Source organism: Homarus americanus, unplaced genomic scaffold (assembly GCF_018991925.1).
Source record: "Homarus americanus isolate GMGI-L3 unplaced genomic scaffold, GMGI_Hamer_2.0 scaffold16430, whole genome shotgun sequence".
Classification (NCBI taxonomy): domain Eukaryota; kingdom Metazoa; phylum Arthropoda; class Malacostraca; order Decapoda; family Nephropidae; genus Homarus; species Homarus americanus.
Genome location: NW_024729259.1, coordinates 9402916 through 9418450, shown reverse-complemented (window position 1 = coordinate 9418450; position 15535 = coordinate 9402916). Strand labels below are relative to the sequence as shown.

At 35.1% G+C, this 15535-nt stretch overlaps 1 protein-coding gene across 1 annotated transcript in view; it reads left to right on the top strand.

Moving 5' to 3' along the window:
- The window catches only part of LOC121866569 (28S ribosomal protein S9, mitochondrial-like), a 167549-nt gene that overhangs the window by 11425 nt on the left and 140589 nt on the right, over positions 1–15535 (top strand). Inside the window, exon 2 of the mRNA XM_042366336.1 lies at positions 10578–10737. Coding sequence (XP_042222270.1) covers positions 10578–10737 — 160 coding nt within the window. The remainder of the gene's footprint in view (positions 1–10577; positions 10738–15535) is intronic.

The window sequence follows — 15535 nt, the reverse complement described above, 5'->3', positions numbered from 1 at the left end:
CACTTAATGACACAAACATTCAAAAAACACTACTATCAAAATTATTTAAGAAATATTAAACTACACACGTCAAGATAATATCAGTCTGAGGAGTGGTGTTAACTACACCCGTAATAAGGAAGATAAAATGTTCCTCTAGGTATCTCCTAGAGTCCTAGACTCACGGTCTCAGTGTGTGACCATTAATATACTCAGATAGCCTCAGTGTACTCCCAGTGCGTCCATGGGCAGGAAGAGAGTGAGCCAATCAGACCTTGTGCAGTTGAGAGGAGCTTTAGCTTCCCGTTAGCAAGAGGGTTTCACTAAGCGGCTCGGGACATGTGGTGTTGTGAGCCGACGTCAGCTGGGCACCCAGACGGCTAGATTCCCTCAAGAGATCCTTTGGTACCCCGCTAAACAGTGACAGGCCTACTCTGATCGGTCCAATGGCGACAATCGCCACCCTCAATCATCAACGGCAGTCTCAAACGGCAGTCAATCTCTCGCAGTCAAACTCCGGTCAACTCCGGTCAACTCCAGTCAAGTGGGTTCTGACGGAAACCCTGAAATGAACTCACTGTTAGCTCTAGTTTACTTTACCACTGCCCTATCTAACCCTGTCTGAGATCGAATGAGACTTACTTGTTATACTGCAATAGCGCAGCACAGGTGACTAGGCCACGTGACTATTTCTGTGACAGACGCGCAGGGACGTCTTGTTTTGTATGAATCCTCCCTGCGACTGAGAGAGAGGCAGCGTCGCGTCTCCTCAAGGCGTTAGCTTAGGTCTACGTGACATATTTTCCGCCTAACTAATAACTCCGTGGGACACCCGTAACATTATTCAGACTGCTAAACGATCTATAATAATTTCAAATTCAATAATAGTCCCTTAACTTCATGAATCGCATTATTATTAATTCGGTAAATTACATTTAATATCATATAGGCCTAGTTCCGCAATCTCTCGCTACGAGCAGGCAGCGCTCCCTCCCCTCAGATGACCTTGAACGCTCAGTATCACTCATGGCGGGGCATTTGAACTTACTCTGAAATTTCTGAATATTACATATATATATATATATATATATATATATATATATATATATATATATATATATATATATATATATATATATATATATATATATATATATATATATATATATACATACAGGTTGTATCTCTCTAGTCCAGCAACCTCGGGACCTGACCGGTGCCGGACCATGGAAATTCACCCTTTTCCTGGATAGATAGTGACTTGTGCTTATGCCTGGAAGCACTAGCACCACTTTCTCTGCATCATGGTCTCTTTGAAGACATATTGAAGGGTTAAATGTCGTATAGTAGCTTCTCAAATTTCGCGAGTTTTTAATTCTTAACATATTTTATTGGAACACACAAAAAAATAAATAAATAAAAATTTTGACGGCGGAAACTTGAATTTCGACGGGTTTGAACGGCCCGCCAACGTGCAGACGACGTGCATAATCGTGTAAACAGCGTCATTTCTCTTATGTACAAAATATTCATTATTGTTTATTACTGAATGTCTTTTTTATTGAATTAATGTTTATGTGTGCAAAATGAGCAATACAATTCATTAATAATACGTAGAATATTAAAACACACGAGGAAATGACACAGCATTGTTTTCGTTGATTACAAAACCAGTGACTGACTGGTTCTACATATAAAACTGAAGAAAATAAGACCTTTGTTGTAGCTGTAGTAAAATTAATATGGTTGTTTTAAGTAATGTTATTTAATGTTAATAAATGGAACAATAGAATTAGCTAACGATAATGGTAAAGAAAAAGAGAGATCGCATATGTAAGTGCGCATGCGCACACGTTAAAACATATCATCATCACTTTACATAAGAATATGAAAGCAACACTTATTTACTGTTCATATATATTTTAATTAATGTTTCTGAATTTGTTTTTTTTTAATTAATGTACGTGTGTGCAAAATACAATTTATTAATAATACGTGGAATATTAGAGGAGACGAGACGGCTGCCGGCATTGTTTATGTTAAAGCTTACGAAACCAGTGACTGATTGGTTCTGCATATAAAACTGAAGAAAATAAGACCCTGAGTTTAGCTGTAGTAAAATTAATGTAAAAAATGAATATGGTTGCTTGAAGTACCTGTAATGTTATTTAATGTTAATAAATGGAACAATATAAGTAGCTAACCATCAATGGTAAAAAAAAAGTGAGACTGCTCGTATGTAAGTGCGCACATGTGAAAATATATCGTCATTACTCTACATAAGAATATGAAAGCAACACTTATTTACTGCTCATATATATTGAAGGGTTAAATGTTGTACTCTGTATAGACAAGCAGAGAGAGAGAGAGAGAGCAACCGAACTGCCGGATGTAAACAAACCTTAATTTCCCGCGGCTTTTTTTTTTAAGGGGATTAGCCCACCCGGGAATAGGTCACTGACCCACATTAGGGCCTGAGGGGCAAAAATTTAATACTCCTGTAATAATAATAATTCAGATAAGTAAAAAAAAAAGAAAAAAAAAGAAGCTGCCTATCTACCTATTGGACAAACTAAAATCGTTCCGGACCACGGGAGTTTCCGGACCACGGAATGCCGGACTAGAGAGGTACAACCTGTGTGTATATATATATTATATATATATATATATATATATATATATATATATATATATATATATATATATATATATATATATATATATATATATATATATATATATATATATATATATATATATATATATATATATATATATATATATATACATACTTTATATATATATATATATATATATATATATATATATATATATATATATATATATATATATATATATATATATATACAGTATACTTATTCTTATATAAGTAACTCTTATGTTTCTCTGCTTATATTTTCCAAGTCAATGTTCTTCCTTTTCATTTTCTTTCATATACTGTATATTATATGCTCTTCCATATATGTTGTTCTAGTTATATTCTAAACCATGGATTAATCTGGGAAACCATGTCTTTCTTATTACCACACTTATAATACTTACAACGGTAGCCTGCCACCACCCAGAATTTTATTTGAATATAACATATCTTAGTTAACTGTTAGGTAGCGAGCTTTTAGGCACGTGAGTTAGTTATTTTCTGAGAACCAATGTGTGAAAGGATAGAGTGGTGATACTCGTAGTCTACCAATTCAACATTTATTAACACAAGGAGTGAACAATTACATATGACGTCATTAAACAACTTCCATTACTTATTATATCATTAAACAACTATTAAGTTCACTCCCACAATTACTTATTAATTCATGAAACACTTCAAGTACATATTATATCATTGAACAATCATTATATTATGTAATTGTCACTACAGATGGCTGTATGACACACTGTACAATATCCCGAATTAAAATACTTTTAACAACACACTATTTCGGAATGCAGAACATCGTATTTCTCCCTCAATTGATGTACTCAACTCACACCACATATTTACTGATACCATCAATTGTTATGGGTTCACTACTCAACCTGTTATTCATCACCAATCATATATTATCACCAATCATATACAACCACAATAATACTTAGGCCCATATAACTGTAAGGAGTGCCCCAGGGTGTCGCTGGTTTCCCCACAACAAATGAAAAAAGCTGTTAAGGTCGGTTGGAGTCCAATACCACGCGAGGGAGTTCGGACTTAATTCCAAAGGTGCAAACTCGACCAGTTTAATCCTGCCAAATTAATGCCATCTTCCAGTGCAGCCAGCTGATATGCAGTTATCGGTCCCCGGTAGCTGCTTGATATTCCACTAACACGCACTGTGCCTGGAGATACGATGAGGGAGAGTCATGAATGCGTGAATATTTAACTCCAACTATACAAACATACGTTTGGCAACGGTCTAGGCGACACATACGTTATATTAATCCTTTCACTGGGTAAATGACAATTTCACTGTTACAACATGAACACTGATATTCACAAAATTGACTAAGTTAAACTGAATTAATATGGCGGCGTGGAACACTGGTTAACATACCTGGAGATACAATGAGGGAGAGTCACGAATGCATGATTCTCCCTCGTGTAGGGGTATATACGTGCGCCCGCGGGGTAACTCGGGGCCCCCACATTCATACCAGAAAGGTTGATCTCACTTACAACAGACCTTCCCTACCATTTTGGATCGCTGTATACTTAATTCTGAACTTCAGTGTTCCTGATCAGGGTAATTTCCTATGTCTATTCATATAATCTAATCAGAGATTGAGCTTGCCAGGAAAAAGTGGAAATACCCTGTACACACGTTGATAACATTAGTTCTCCCAACCTAAGCGAATTTCTAGACAAGGATCCTCTATGGGTATAGGTTGAGATCTTGGAGATAAGAAGTTTGACATGTTCTTTCAGGAGATTAATGGCTTTCTTGAATAGACAACTGACACTAACTAAACTACAAACATCAGATTCTCTGATGTTTGGACATCAAAATGATCTAATTTCAGTAGTACTCAGAAATGCCTGGCTCTAACCAGGGACAATATCCTTGGACGCTATTCGTACTGGCAGACTCGACACTCACTTACTTAACAAGTGTTACGAACACCAAAGACAGTTAAAGCTTTCAACATCACTCACAAAGGATCCTGTATGCTTTAACTGTAATCAGACATATCTAAGTTGACTCAAAACAATGGTGTCCTCTCTCACCTTCAGATTTACTTTATAGAGAGGTTGGTTTCAGGAAGCCAGAGAAAATGGGATAACGGAGGACTGAGGTGTCTTGAAGCGATGAGAAAATGGACTCCTCAGATGGAGGACTCAAACGAAAGCAGAGTTACATGTTTTGTGGGCTATTGAGCATAATATGAATCGTCTGATTTTGGCGTTAACTAACGTGTATGACCGTGGTCATTACAGTATATCTAAAAGGTTGTACTATTCAATAATTTTCCAAGTTTTATTTTAAATTTTTTAATCATCTTAACACTTATTTAACGTAATTGCAGTACAGGGAACTAGTTTTTGGTATGCCCATCAGCTGCTTCACTCACCCACCAAGGGCCTTGGTGGGTGAGTGAAGTGGTCCAAGGCCTCAGTTTGTATCTCTGTTCAGTAGAGGAAACATCTTGCTTGTGGGTCTCTTTAACACACAGTATTTTTACGTTTTTACAGTACAATTATTGGTCATTCTGAAATTTATTTAACATACAGTATTGACAATATATAGTGCAGTGCAGTGTTGATTTAAAGAAAATAATCTTGAATTACACCTAGTGAACTTAAAATTTTATGGGTGAAATGATGGCATGAAGCATGGGGTGATTTCTCTTCCACTCCCACTTCCTTCTCTTCTCCCTTTACCCCCACTTCTAATTCCCGTCATTATCATCATCAACCAGGAGCCTTCTACATACACACGTCGAAGTAAGAGTACTTTACTGCATTTATTTTTACTTTGTATGTAATTTTCGGTGAGCTGGAACCAATTACCCAAAATCCCATTGAAACAATGGTTTTGGTTAACGAAATTTTCGGTTAACAAACGACCTTCTGGAACGAATTGTGTTCGTTAACCGAAGGACCACTGTACAGTTGTACCCCGCTTAACGCGGTCAATTGAACCCACAGGGTACCGTGTTAAGTGAACAACAGAACATATTGGATTAATTCCATTAGAGACTGGCTCGACCCCCAAACTCCACTTTTTGACGACACACAACTATGTTGTAGTAAAAATATTATCTTAACTTTATGATGGTATGCACACACAATTAATAATTAAGAGAAATATCAATAATATTAGGTTTTTTAACACTTACATTAGTAGAAAAGATGGCTGGGCACACAGGGATGGGGGGGTTGGTTCCGAGGCAGAGGGCAGATTATTGGCCCTCACCTGTATCAATTGTATCACTATCCACCACAGAGGCTTGCAGGGCCTCTTTGTCGAACCCCTCAAAGTTCATATAAGTCCATATCCTCACTATCATTATCACTATCACTGACTTGGGCTGGCTGTGTGTGCAGAAGAACTCGTAATGTTTTGATGACTGGGTGACCTTTGCGCAAGATCGTGTTCTACGCCAGCTTTCGCAGTATATGATGAATACAAGGCGAAACAGGCACCGAGAATGTTAGTGAAACCGCTGGGGTACACAACTAGACATGCTTTCTCTTTCTCCTCTATTCATAATGCATTACCGCCTTCTAATACATATTTCATATAGCAAACTCTGAAACTTTTAAAATATCACTTTATAGCATTATTCTTCAAAAAGAAAACATGAATAAACAATGTCACATAATTTTCCATCATGGCATATGCAAGAAATATTTTTACTTTCCAAACTACAGTATTACCCCGCCTAACGCGGTTTCACTTAACGCGTTTTTTCATATACACGCGTGCCTCGCCAGAGCTGAACTTTCACTTAACTCGGACTTTTTCCACATATACGCGTGAGTGTCCGCCTCGAGACGCTATTTTAGATTTGCCCCACCTCCACCCTGCCTGACTGCCTGTTTTAGCTCATAAAATTCATACAAATTACCCGGTTAATAATATAATTTACATTGCTGGAATTCTTATAATTTGGTGATTATTTTGAATATAAACATCATATATTTTGCATTAGACATACAAATTTTAGATAAAAATATTTTCTCTGAGTAAATATGTTATCTTTTGCAAAAATATATGACATTTATATTCAAAATATTCCTGGTCTTACAAGGAATCCAGCAATGTCAATTATATTATCCTAACTTTAGTTTGAGGTATTATTTATTACTAAAGTTAAATATTTTGGTTTTCCCACACATCTCCTTGGGACGGTTGGTGGGGGTGGGGGAGGAGGGACCGACCGACCATCTGTTACCCTGTGAAGAATATTTTTTTTTTTTATTAACTGAAGATATTTGTTTTAGCTCATAAAATTCATACAAATTACCGGTCAGAATATAATTTAAATTGCTGGAATTCTTATAATTTGATGATCATTTTGAATATAAACATCATATATTTTGCATTAGACATACAAATTTTTAGATAAAATGTTTTCTCTGAGTAGATATGTTCTCTTTTGTGCAAAATATATGACATTTATATTCAAAATATTCCTAGTCTTACAAGGAATCAGCAATGTCAATTATATTATCCTAACTTTAATCTGAGGTATTATTTAATACAAAATGTTAAAATTTATTTTTCTACCCAACATCTCTTGAAGGGAGGATTGGTGGGGGGGTGGGGGAGAGCAAGGTGGGCTACTTTGATTGACAGATAGTGTCCTGAAGAATATTTTTTTATTAACTGAAGATATTTGTTTTAGCTCATAAAATTCAAACAAATTACCCGGCAGAATATAATTTACATTGCTGGAATTCTTATAATTTGGTGATCATTTTGAATATAAACATCATATATTTTGCATTGGACATACAAATTTTAGATAAAATGTTTTCTCTGAGTAACTATATTTATCTTTTGTGCAAAAATATGACATTTATATTCAAAATATTCCTAATCTTACAAGGAATCAGCAATGTCAATTGTATTATCCTAACTTTAGTTTGAGGTATTATTTATTAAAATTTAGTGGTTTTCCCCAAAAATTTCTCAGGGGAAGAGCCAGCAGTGTAGTGTGAGAAGGGGGGAGGGAGTTGAGTCCATTATTTGAATGGACATTCTTAGCGACTGTATTTCTCTATTTCTCTTAAGTATTAATTGTGTGCATGTACCATCATAAAATTAAGATGTTATTTTACTACAACATAGTTATGTGTCGTCAAAAGTGGAGTTTGAAGTCGGGCGGTTTCTATTGATTAATCCCATATGTTCTGTTGTTCATAGCAGTTCATAGCAGGGACCCTCTGGGTTCTATTGACTGGCGTTAAGTGGGGAATTCTAACTGTACCTCGTTCACATTCCTTCTAATCTAATGATTATCATACTCCAAGTGCTAGTATTTAATCTATAGAATAAATACTAACATTATACAGTATATATAATATAAACAGTTATTAGTCATAAAAATGGGGAAACTGGGCAAAGCACAGAGCAGCAATGTTGACACTTAGTGTTTTGAGGGCGGGAGCTTCAGCTTGACCCAGTCGCGTAGGTGGCAGCATCTACTGGGCCGGCGCATAATTCAAACCCTGGAGGACTGTAGTCGGATTCGCGTTCAGAAGATTTTTTTACGAATGTGGACTAAATTCGATTTATGCGGTGAAGGACAAAAATAAAAATGTGAATAAAGTTGAGCCCCGCGCGTTGAAAGGGATAATTATCAGAAGATATTTCTAAGTTTCAACCTTGAAATTTGTTTCCAAACCCAGAAGTGAGAGAATTTTCCGGAAAATTTTTAAGCAAATTTCAATTCCTGCTATTGGAGAGTTCTGGGTTTGAGGGATTCTGGCTAATGGAGATGTTACTGTACAGTGAACCCTCGATTATCGGACGCTAAAGGGGGGGACCACCTGTCTGGAAAAGCCGATTGTCTGAATTTTCCGGCGAATAATAAATTATGTAGAAAACACCAAAAATACAGTACCCTGTACTAATTTAGTGATAAACAAATTACCGTATATAAACCATGCATTTATCTATGATAACATAATGAGAAACATTGTATCATTACTAGAGTGAATGAAATAATATTCCCACAAACAACAATTGTCAACTCTGTTTATGTTTCCCTTCTCTTCAGGCACCTGTGTCCAAGCAACTGACCAGGTCAAGCAGCGCCCAAGGGCCTAAAATGTTCTTTGCTCTGGGTTGGGAATGTTTCTTAAGGAAACTTCTAGGAAGCTTCTTAGCCCAGAACCCCCAAATTTTGGTCCGGATCTTCCAAAATCCGGATTTCCCGGGTCCGGATCTTTGAGGGTTTACTGTATTATAATATTTATTGAGGAAACTTGATATTGTACTCAACTGCCTTATTAATTTTATTATGGTTAATGATATGCTTAGAAGTATTGTTTCATAAAACAAAAAATGGTTAAAAAAATGCCTGAGTACAGTACAGTACAGTGGTCCCTCGGTTAACGAACACAATTCATTCCAGAAGGTCGTTCGTTAACCAAAACCATTGTTCGATGGGATTTTGGGTAATTGGTTCCATCTCCGAAAATTACATACAAACTAAAATAAAATGCAGTAAGTACACTTACTTTGAGGTGTGCATGTGAAGGCTCCTGGTTGATGATGATGGGAATCAGAATGGGGTGGAGGAGAGGGAGAAGAGAAGGTATTAGGGTGGAAGAGAAGTCACCCCATACTTCATGCCGCCATTTCACCCATAAAATTTTAGTTCACTTGGTGTAATTCAAGATTATTTTCTTCAAATCAACACTGCACTGCATTATATATTGTCAATATGTAAAATAAACTTCAAAATGACCAATAATTGTACTGTAAAAACGTAAAACTAGTTTATGTTCAAGAGAGTCTCAAGCAAGTTGCTTCCTCCACAGAGCAGGGACACACACTGATGCCATTTTGGGTGAGTCAAGTGGCTGTTGGGCATGCTAAAAACTAGTTTCCTGTACTTCAATTATGTTAAATAATTGTTAAAAGGACTAAAAACTTCAATATAAGACTTGGAAAATTATTGAATAGTACAACCTTCTTGATATTTACTCAAATGGTAGCAATTTAAGCCCTAAAACCGATTACTGTATTGGCGGGCTAATACTACAGCTGGTGAGCAGGCAAAAGTAAAAACACGTTGGGAAAAATTAATGGAGACCCGTTAACTGAAATTTTTACGTTAACGAAGTGAAGAATCTTATGGAAGGTAATTAGATTAACGAAATTTCGTTGACTGAGGTGTTCATTATCCGAGGATCACTGTACTGCATAAAAAAGAATTCTGATGAAATGGGGGGTTCAGACCCCCCTGGATCCACCTGCTTATTGGTTCCATCTTCCTTTCTTAACAAGCCAACTTTAGATACTAATTTAATTTTCTGTATGAGTCCACTTGTCCTATTTTAGAATTAAGCACATGAATTTTATCACTGGCAGTGAATCTCTATTTTATTGGTAAAGAACCCCCTTTCCATCTTTATTTAGGGCTTTATTTATTATTATTATTATTATTATTATTATTATTATTTATATTATTATTATTATTATTATTATTATTATTATTATTATTATTATTATTAGTATTAGTATTGGGAATAGCTCACCCAGGCACAGGTCATCGACGACAACGGGGTCTAAGGGGGGGCAGAAAAATAAGATTAAAAGAAATAAAATAGAAAAGAAAAAGATTATATTAATCTACCAGATGCTGGAAAACCAGCTTTTTGAAATGAGACATTGTATGAGTATGTGTTTTGAAAGATAGATTATATATCCAGAGTTTATGCCCAAGTTGCACATGTCAGGGGTCCTAGGAACCTTGGTTAAAACTATTGACTTGTTTACTGTTAATGGGTTGCCTAATTCATGCTTTATTTTAAAATTGGGTCTTACTGTATAGGTAAATTATTTAAAATTTTTTTATAAGCAAGCCTTTCCCATTGCATTGCTGTGTGCTCATAAGAATATATTGTATTTCAGATTAAATGTTGGAATAGTACCAGTACTGCATCAGAAGCTTCTAGCAGTGTTTCAACTGGTGTTGCAGCATCAGATATAACTAATCAGAAAGAAAGTGGAAACCAGTTTATCAAGTTTAGCAAGGCAATGAAGGCATACCAGGAGAGAGCTCAGGCACATGGTAAGAGAGTACAGTAGTTCTTAAAAACTGAGTCAACATCTTATTTACAGGTTCACCGTGTGAAACCCAGGAACCTTTTGATTGAGACAAAGTTGACCTTATTTTACTTATTTTTTCACATTCATATAATTATCATAACCTATTGTATATAGCCAGAGTTGTAAAGTAACAAAATAAATTTACTTGAGTACTGTACTCAAGTAACATTTTAGGTATTTACTTTTTATAAAAGTAATGCAGTATAATTTTTCATTACTTTTACTTTTACCGGTACTTAGTGTGGTTTTCTAATACCTTTACTTCGATGCAATTGAAAAAACAAATCTCATTACTCGTTACATGCCCCAAACAATAGAGTTTTAAATATCCAATCACAGGACACAAGACAAACTTGGAAGCTAATAGTCACAAGCATTTCTTCATGTCTGGACCAGTCATATGCGTTCTTTCATGCCGTTTCATCTATGTAACCAAGCTCTAACAACCAATAAATTACCATTCTAATAATTTAAGTTGTGAAAAGTCAGTATAGCGCATTTTTTCCCAGCTGAGAAAAGATGCCGCCCTCATCAAAATTTACAGCTGATTGGCTGTTGCAAACCTGTCCGATTTTGTCCTGAAGTAATGATGTACTGTATTTATAAATGAGTTTATTCATAATCGTTGGCATAACCGTTTCTTAAGAGAAAGATATTTAGCTAAATTATATAAAGATGCATACATTCATTATATCAAACATAAGCACGTAGAAAGTTTATCAGAAGTATTATACATGAATTAACTGTTAAACTCTGGTAGCAAATTCATGCTTTCGGAAGATGCATTTAATATATACTTATTTTTACCCGCAATAAGGCATGCTAAGACAAAATAAGTATCTTAAAATACTACAATATGCAAAAACAACATTTTAAAAGATCAGAATCACATTGAAATATTACATGACCGTCAGCAGAGGTGGGAAATATGACTGCGAACAACTTCATATTTTTCCGCGCTGACGATAGATATTTCAATGATTCGATCTTTATTGTTTGCATATTATGTATTACCCATTGTCGTAATGTGTATGCTGAAAAATATAGTATATACAACCAGACTTCCGACTTCGCGGGACCTATGACAGATATTTTTTTTTTTTTTTTTTTATATCTATGGGACTTGACCTGGATTTGGGTCCCTAACCGTCATAAGTCAGGGGTCTAGCTGTATTAAATGCATCTTCAGCGTGAATTTTCTACCAGAGTTTAACAGTTAATTCATATACAGTTATCCACTTGCGGTCAATAAAAAACAAAACCCAGAGGGTACCGGTTAAGAAACCGCCAAGGCGAACAACAGAACATATGGGATTAATCTAACAGAAACCAGCCCTTAATTTCAAACTCCACTTTTGACGCACACATAACTGTTGTAGTAAAAATAACATCTTAATTTTGATGGCACATGCAACACAATTATCATCAAGAGAAATAGAGAAATAGCAGTCGGCCAGTTATGTCTGTCTCAAATAACACGGACTCCAACTCCCCCTCTTCTCACACTACACTGCTGGTTTCTTCTGAGAGAGTTCTTGGGGAAACCACTAAATTTTAATAAATACACTCAAACTAAAGTTATGATAATGGGTTAAGTCTATACTGCTGGATTCTTGTAAGACTGTGGGAATATTTTGGACATAAATGTCATATATTTTGCAATAAAGAGAACATATTTACCATGAGTAACATTTTTATCTAAAATTTGTATGTCTATAAAATATATGATGTTTATATTCAAAATGACTTCAAATTGTAAGAATTCCAGCAATGTAAATTATATTCTGGCTGTAATTTGTATGAATTTTATGAGCTAAAACAAATATCTTCAGTTAATAAAAAAAATATTCTTCACTTACACTATCTGTCAATCAAAGTACTCCTACCTTGCTCTTCCAACCATCAAGGCCGGGTCCCAACCCCTTCAAGAGATGTTAGTGAAAAACAAAAATTTTAACATTTTGTATTAAATAATAATTCTCAGATTAAAGTTAGGATAATATAATTGACATTGCTGATTCCTTGTAGACTAGGAATATTTGAATATAAATGTCATATATTTTGCACAAAAGAGAACATATTTACTCAGAGCAAACATTTTATCTTAAAATTTGTATAGTAAAGTCCAAAAAACTGACCGAGAACCGGACTTTTGAAAACTAACTTATTTATTTTTTAGCTTAGGCGTAAGATGCATGAGCGCCACAGCGACAACAAGCTTACTCAATGGTTCCACTTTAAAACGAGGCAATCAAACTACCAGACAACACATAATGAGTATACTGCCTATAAACCGCTTATCTGTCAACCTTGATGCACCAAGAAATCACACTTATGATATTCTCGCTATAGTTCACCCACGCTTTTGAGGGTACAACAAAACCGCCAGTAAACGCTCTATCGCCCCATAAACTGAAACACGAAAGGCCGTATGGCAAATTGTTTACTATTTATTGCCACAACACTTTTTACACTGACACGCTGGTAGTTTCAACAAAAAATATTGTATATTTCCATTCAAGCATTTATTCAACAATTAGAGGAAGACATGTTGTAATACAACAGTTTATCCAACCATTCAAAAGTGATTACGGGTAATACCTTGAAGGAAGAAAGCCAAAGTCATTGTTTTCTTTCCACGCATTTTATCCCACTTCTCCACTTGAATACGGACGCTTATTTCCAGCAAAAATATTACATTCGCAGAATGTATTATAGTAATACACAGTATGAATAGAATATCATTGTAATATAACAGAATTTTAAACCTAAAACTATTAAAAACGAAAGTAACATCTCAAGAAGACGGTAGCTTATGCAAAGTCTTTTTGTTTCTATACGTATTTTATCCTATTTTACATTGAAATACATCACGCTTCAATAAACTACTATTTATCGAATATATTCATATTCAGGCTGTTAGTTTAGGTAAAATATAATGCAGTGATGTAACAGTTTTTAACCGAAAACGATTCGGTCAATAATTCCCCAGCCCTGTTCAAGAAGAGGACTGGGAGAAGAAGCGTTTGCGCTGATCATTACGACAAAGAAATGATTTTGATGGATTTTAATGAAAAATATTCAGAAATATGCATCGTAATATTTATTCAAGTCAATTAGGATATTATTGCATTACAGTACAACAGTTTTTAACTAAACCATTCGAAAAGTGATTACGGTAACATCTTGGAACTAAAGAAAAGTTTAAGTCATTGTTTTCGGCCACGATTTGATCCCACCTTCCACTGTAACACGACGCTATTTCAGCAAAATATTACATTCCGTGAATGCATTATATCGCTATTGTGCATGAACAGAACAATATTTTGAGTCTTACTCTTCCATTTATAGAGTGTCCGCTGTTTGCAATAATGTCTAAAGTAGATAAACTTCGCCAGTGAAGAGAAAGAAGAACACGTTGAAATTGCTGAGTGACAAACTTGAAATAATTAAGAAACTAGTACGTGGTGAGCAATACTGTTCTAATGGAAAATACAACATTGGAAAGTCTACAATTTATGATATCGCAAGGCAAAGAATAAAATTCTAGAATTCACAGCTTTTTTCATTAAACTGTCATGGATAAATGAAGCATGCTATATTTTACAATGAATAAACTATCAAAATGTCATCTCTTATCTCCCAATTTAATTTTAAAAGTACTGCCTGAGAACTGGAAAATCCGAACTGACCCCACTCCAATCCCCAAGCAGTCCGGATTTTTGGACTTTACTGTATGTCTAATGCAAAATCTATGATGTTTATATTCAAAATGATCATCAAATTATAAGAATTCCAGCAATGTAAATTATATTCTGACCGGTAATTTGTATGAATTTTATGAGCTAAAAACAAATATCTTCAGTTAATAAAAAAAGCCATTCTTCATAGGGTAAATAGGATGGTCGGTCGTCTCCTCCTCCCCGCACCCCCCACCAACCGTCCCAAGGAGATGTGGAAACCAGAATATTTAACCTTTTAGTAATAACACACCTCAAACTAAAGTTAGGATAATATAATTGACATTGCTGGATTCCTTGTAAGACCAGGAATATTTGAATAGAGCATATATTTTGTGACAAAAAATAACATATTTACTCAGAGCAAACATTTTATCTAAAAATTTGTTACTCAGAGTAACATTTTATCTAAAATTTATGTCTAATGCAAAATCTATGATGTTTATATTCAGAATGATCATCATATTGTAAAGAATAGCAATGTAAATTATATTCTGGCGGGAATTTGTATGAATTTTATGAGCTAAAACAGGCAGTCAGGCAGGGGGCGGTGGGGCAAATCTAAAATAAGCATCTGGCGGACACTCACGTATGTGTGAAAATAACCGCATTTCTATCTACGGTAGAAATCATGAAGTGAACGCGTTAAGCGGTATTACTATACTTTTGATAAACTTCGTACGTGCTTAATTTTGATAATAATGAATGTATGTATCTTTATATAATTTTTCTTTCTCTTGAAATGGTCATCCTAATGATTATAAATAAACTCATTTAGAAATACATCATTACTGGGACAAAATCGGACAGGTTTGCAGCAGCCAATCAGCTGTAACTCTTGGGGAGGCGGGCATCTTTTCTCAGTTGAGAAAAAATGCACTATAGAATGGCAAATATGAGATCAGTTTGCTCTATAATGAAATTACTCTTTAAATATTAGTCTAATTTGTTAGCTTAGTTGACAAATTGTCATCGGATGGTATGAAACCTGTGCAGAAAAAAGTACTTATTCTTATGTGA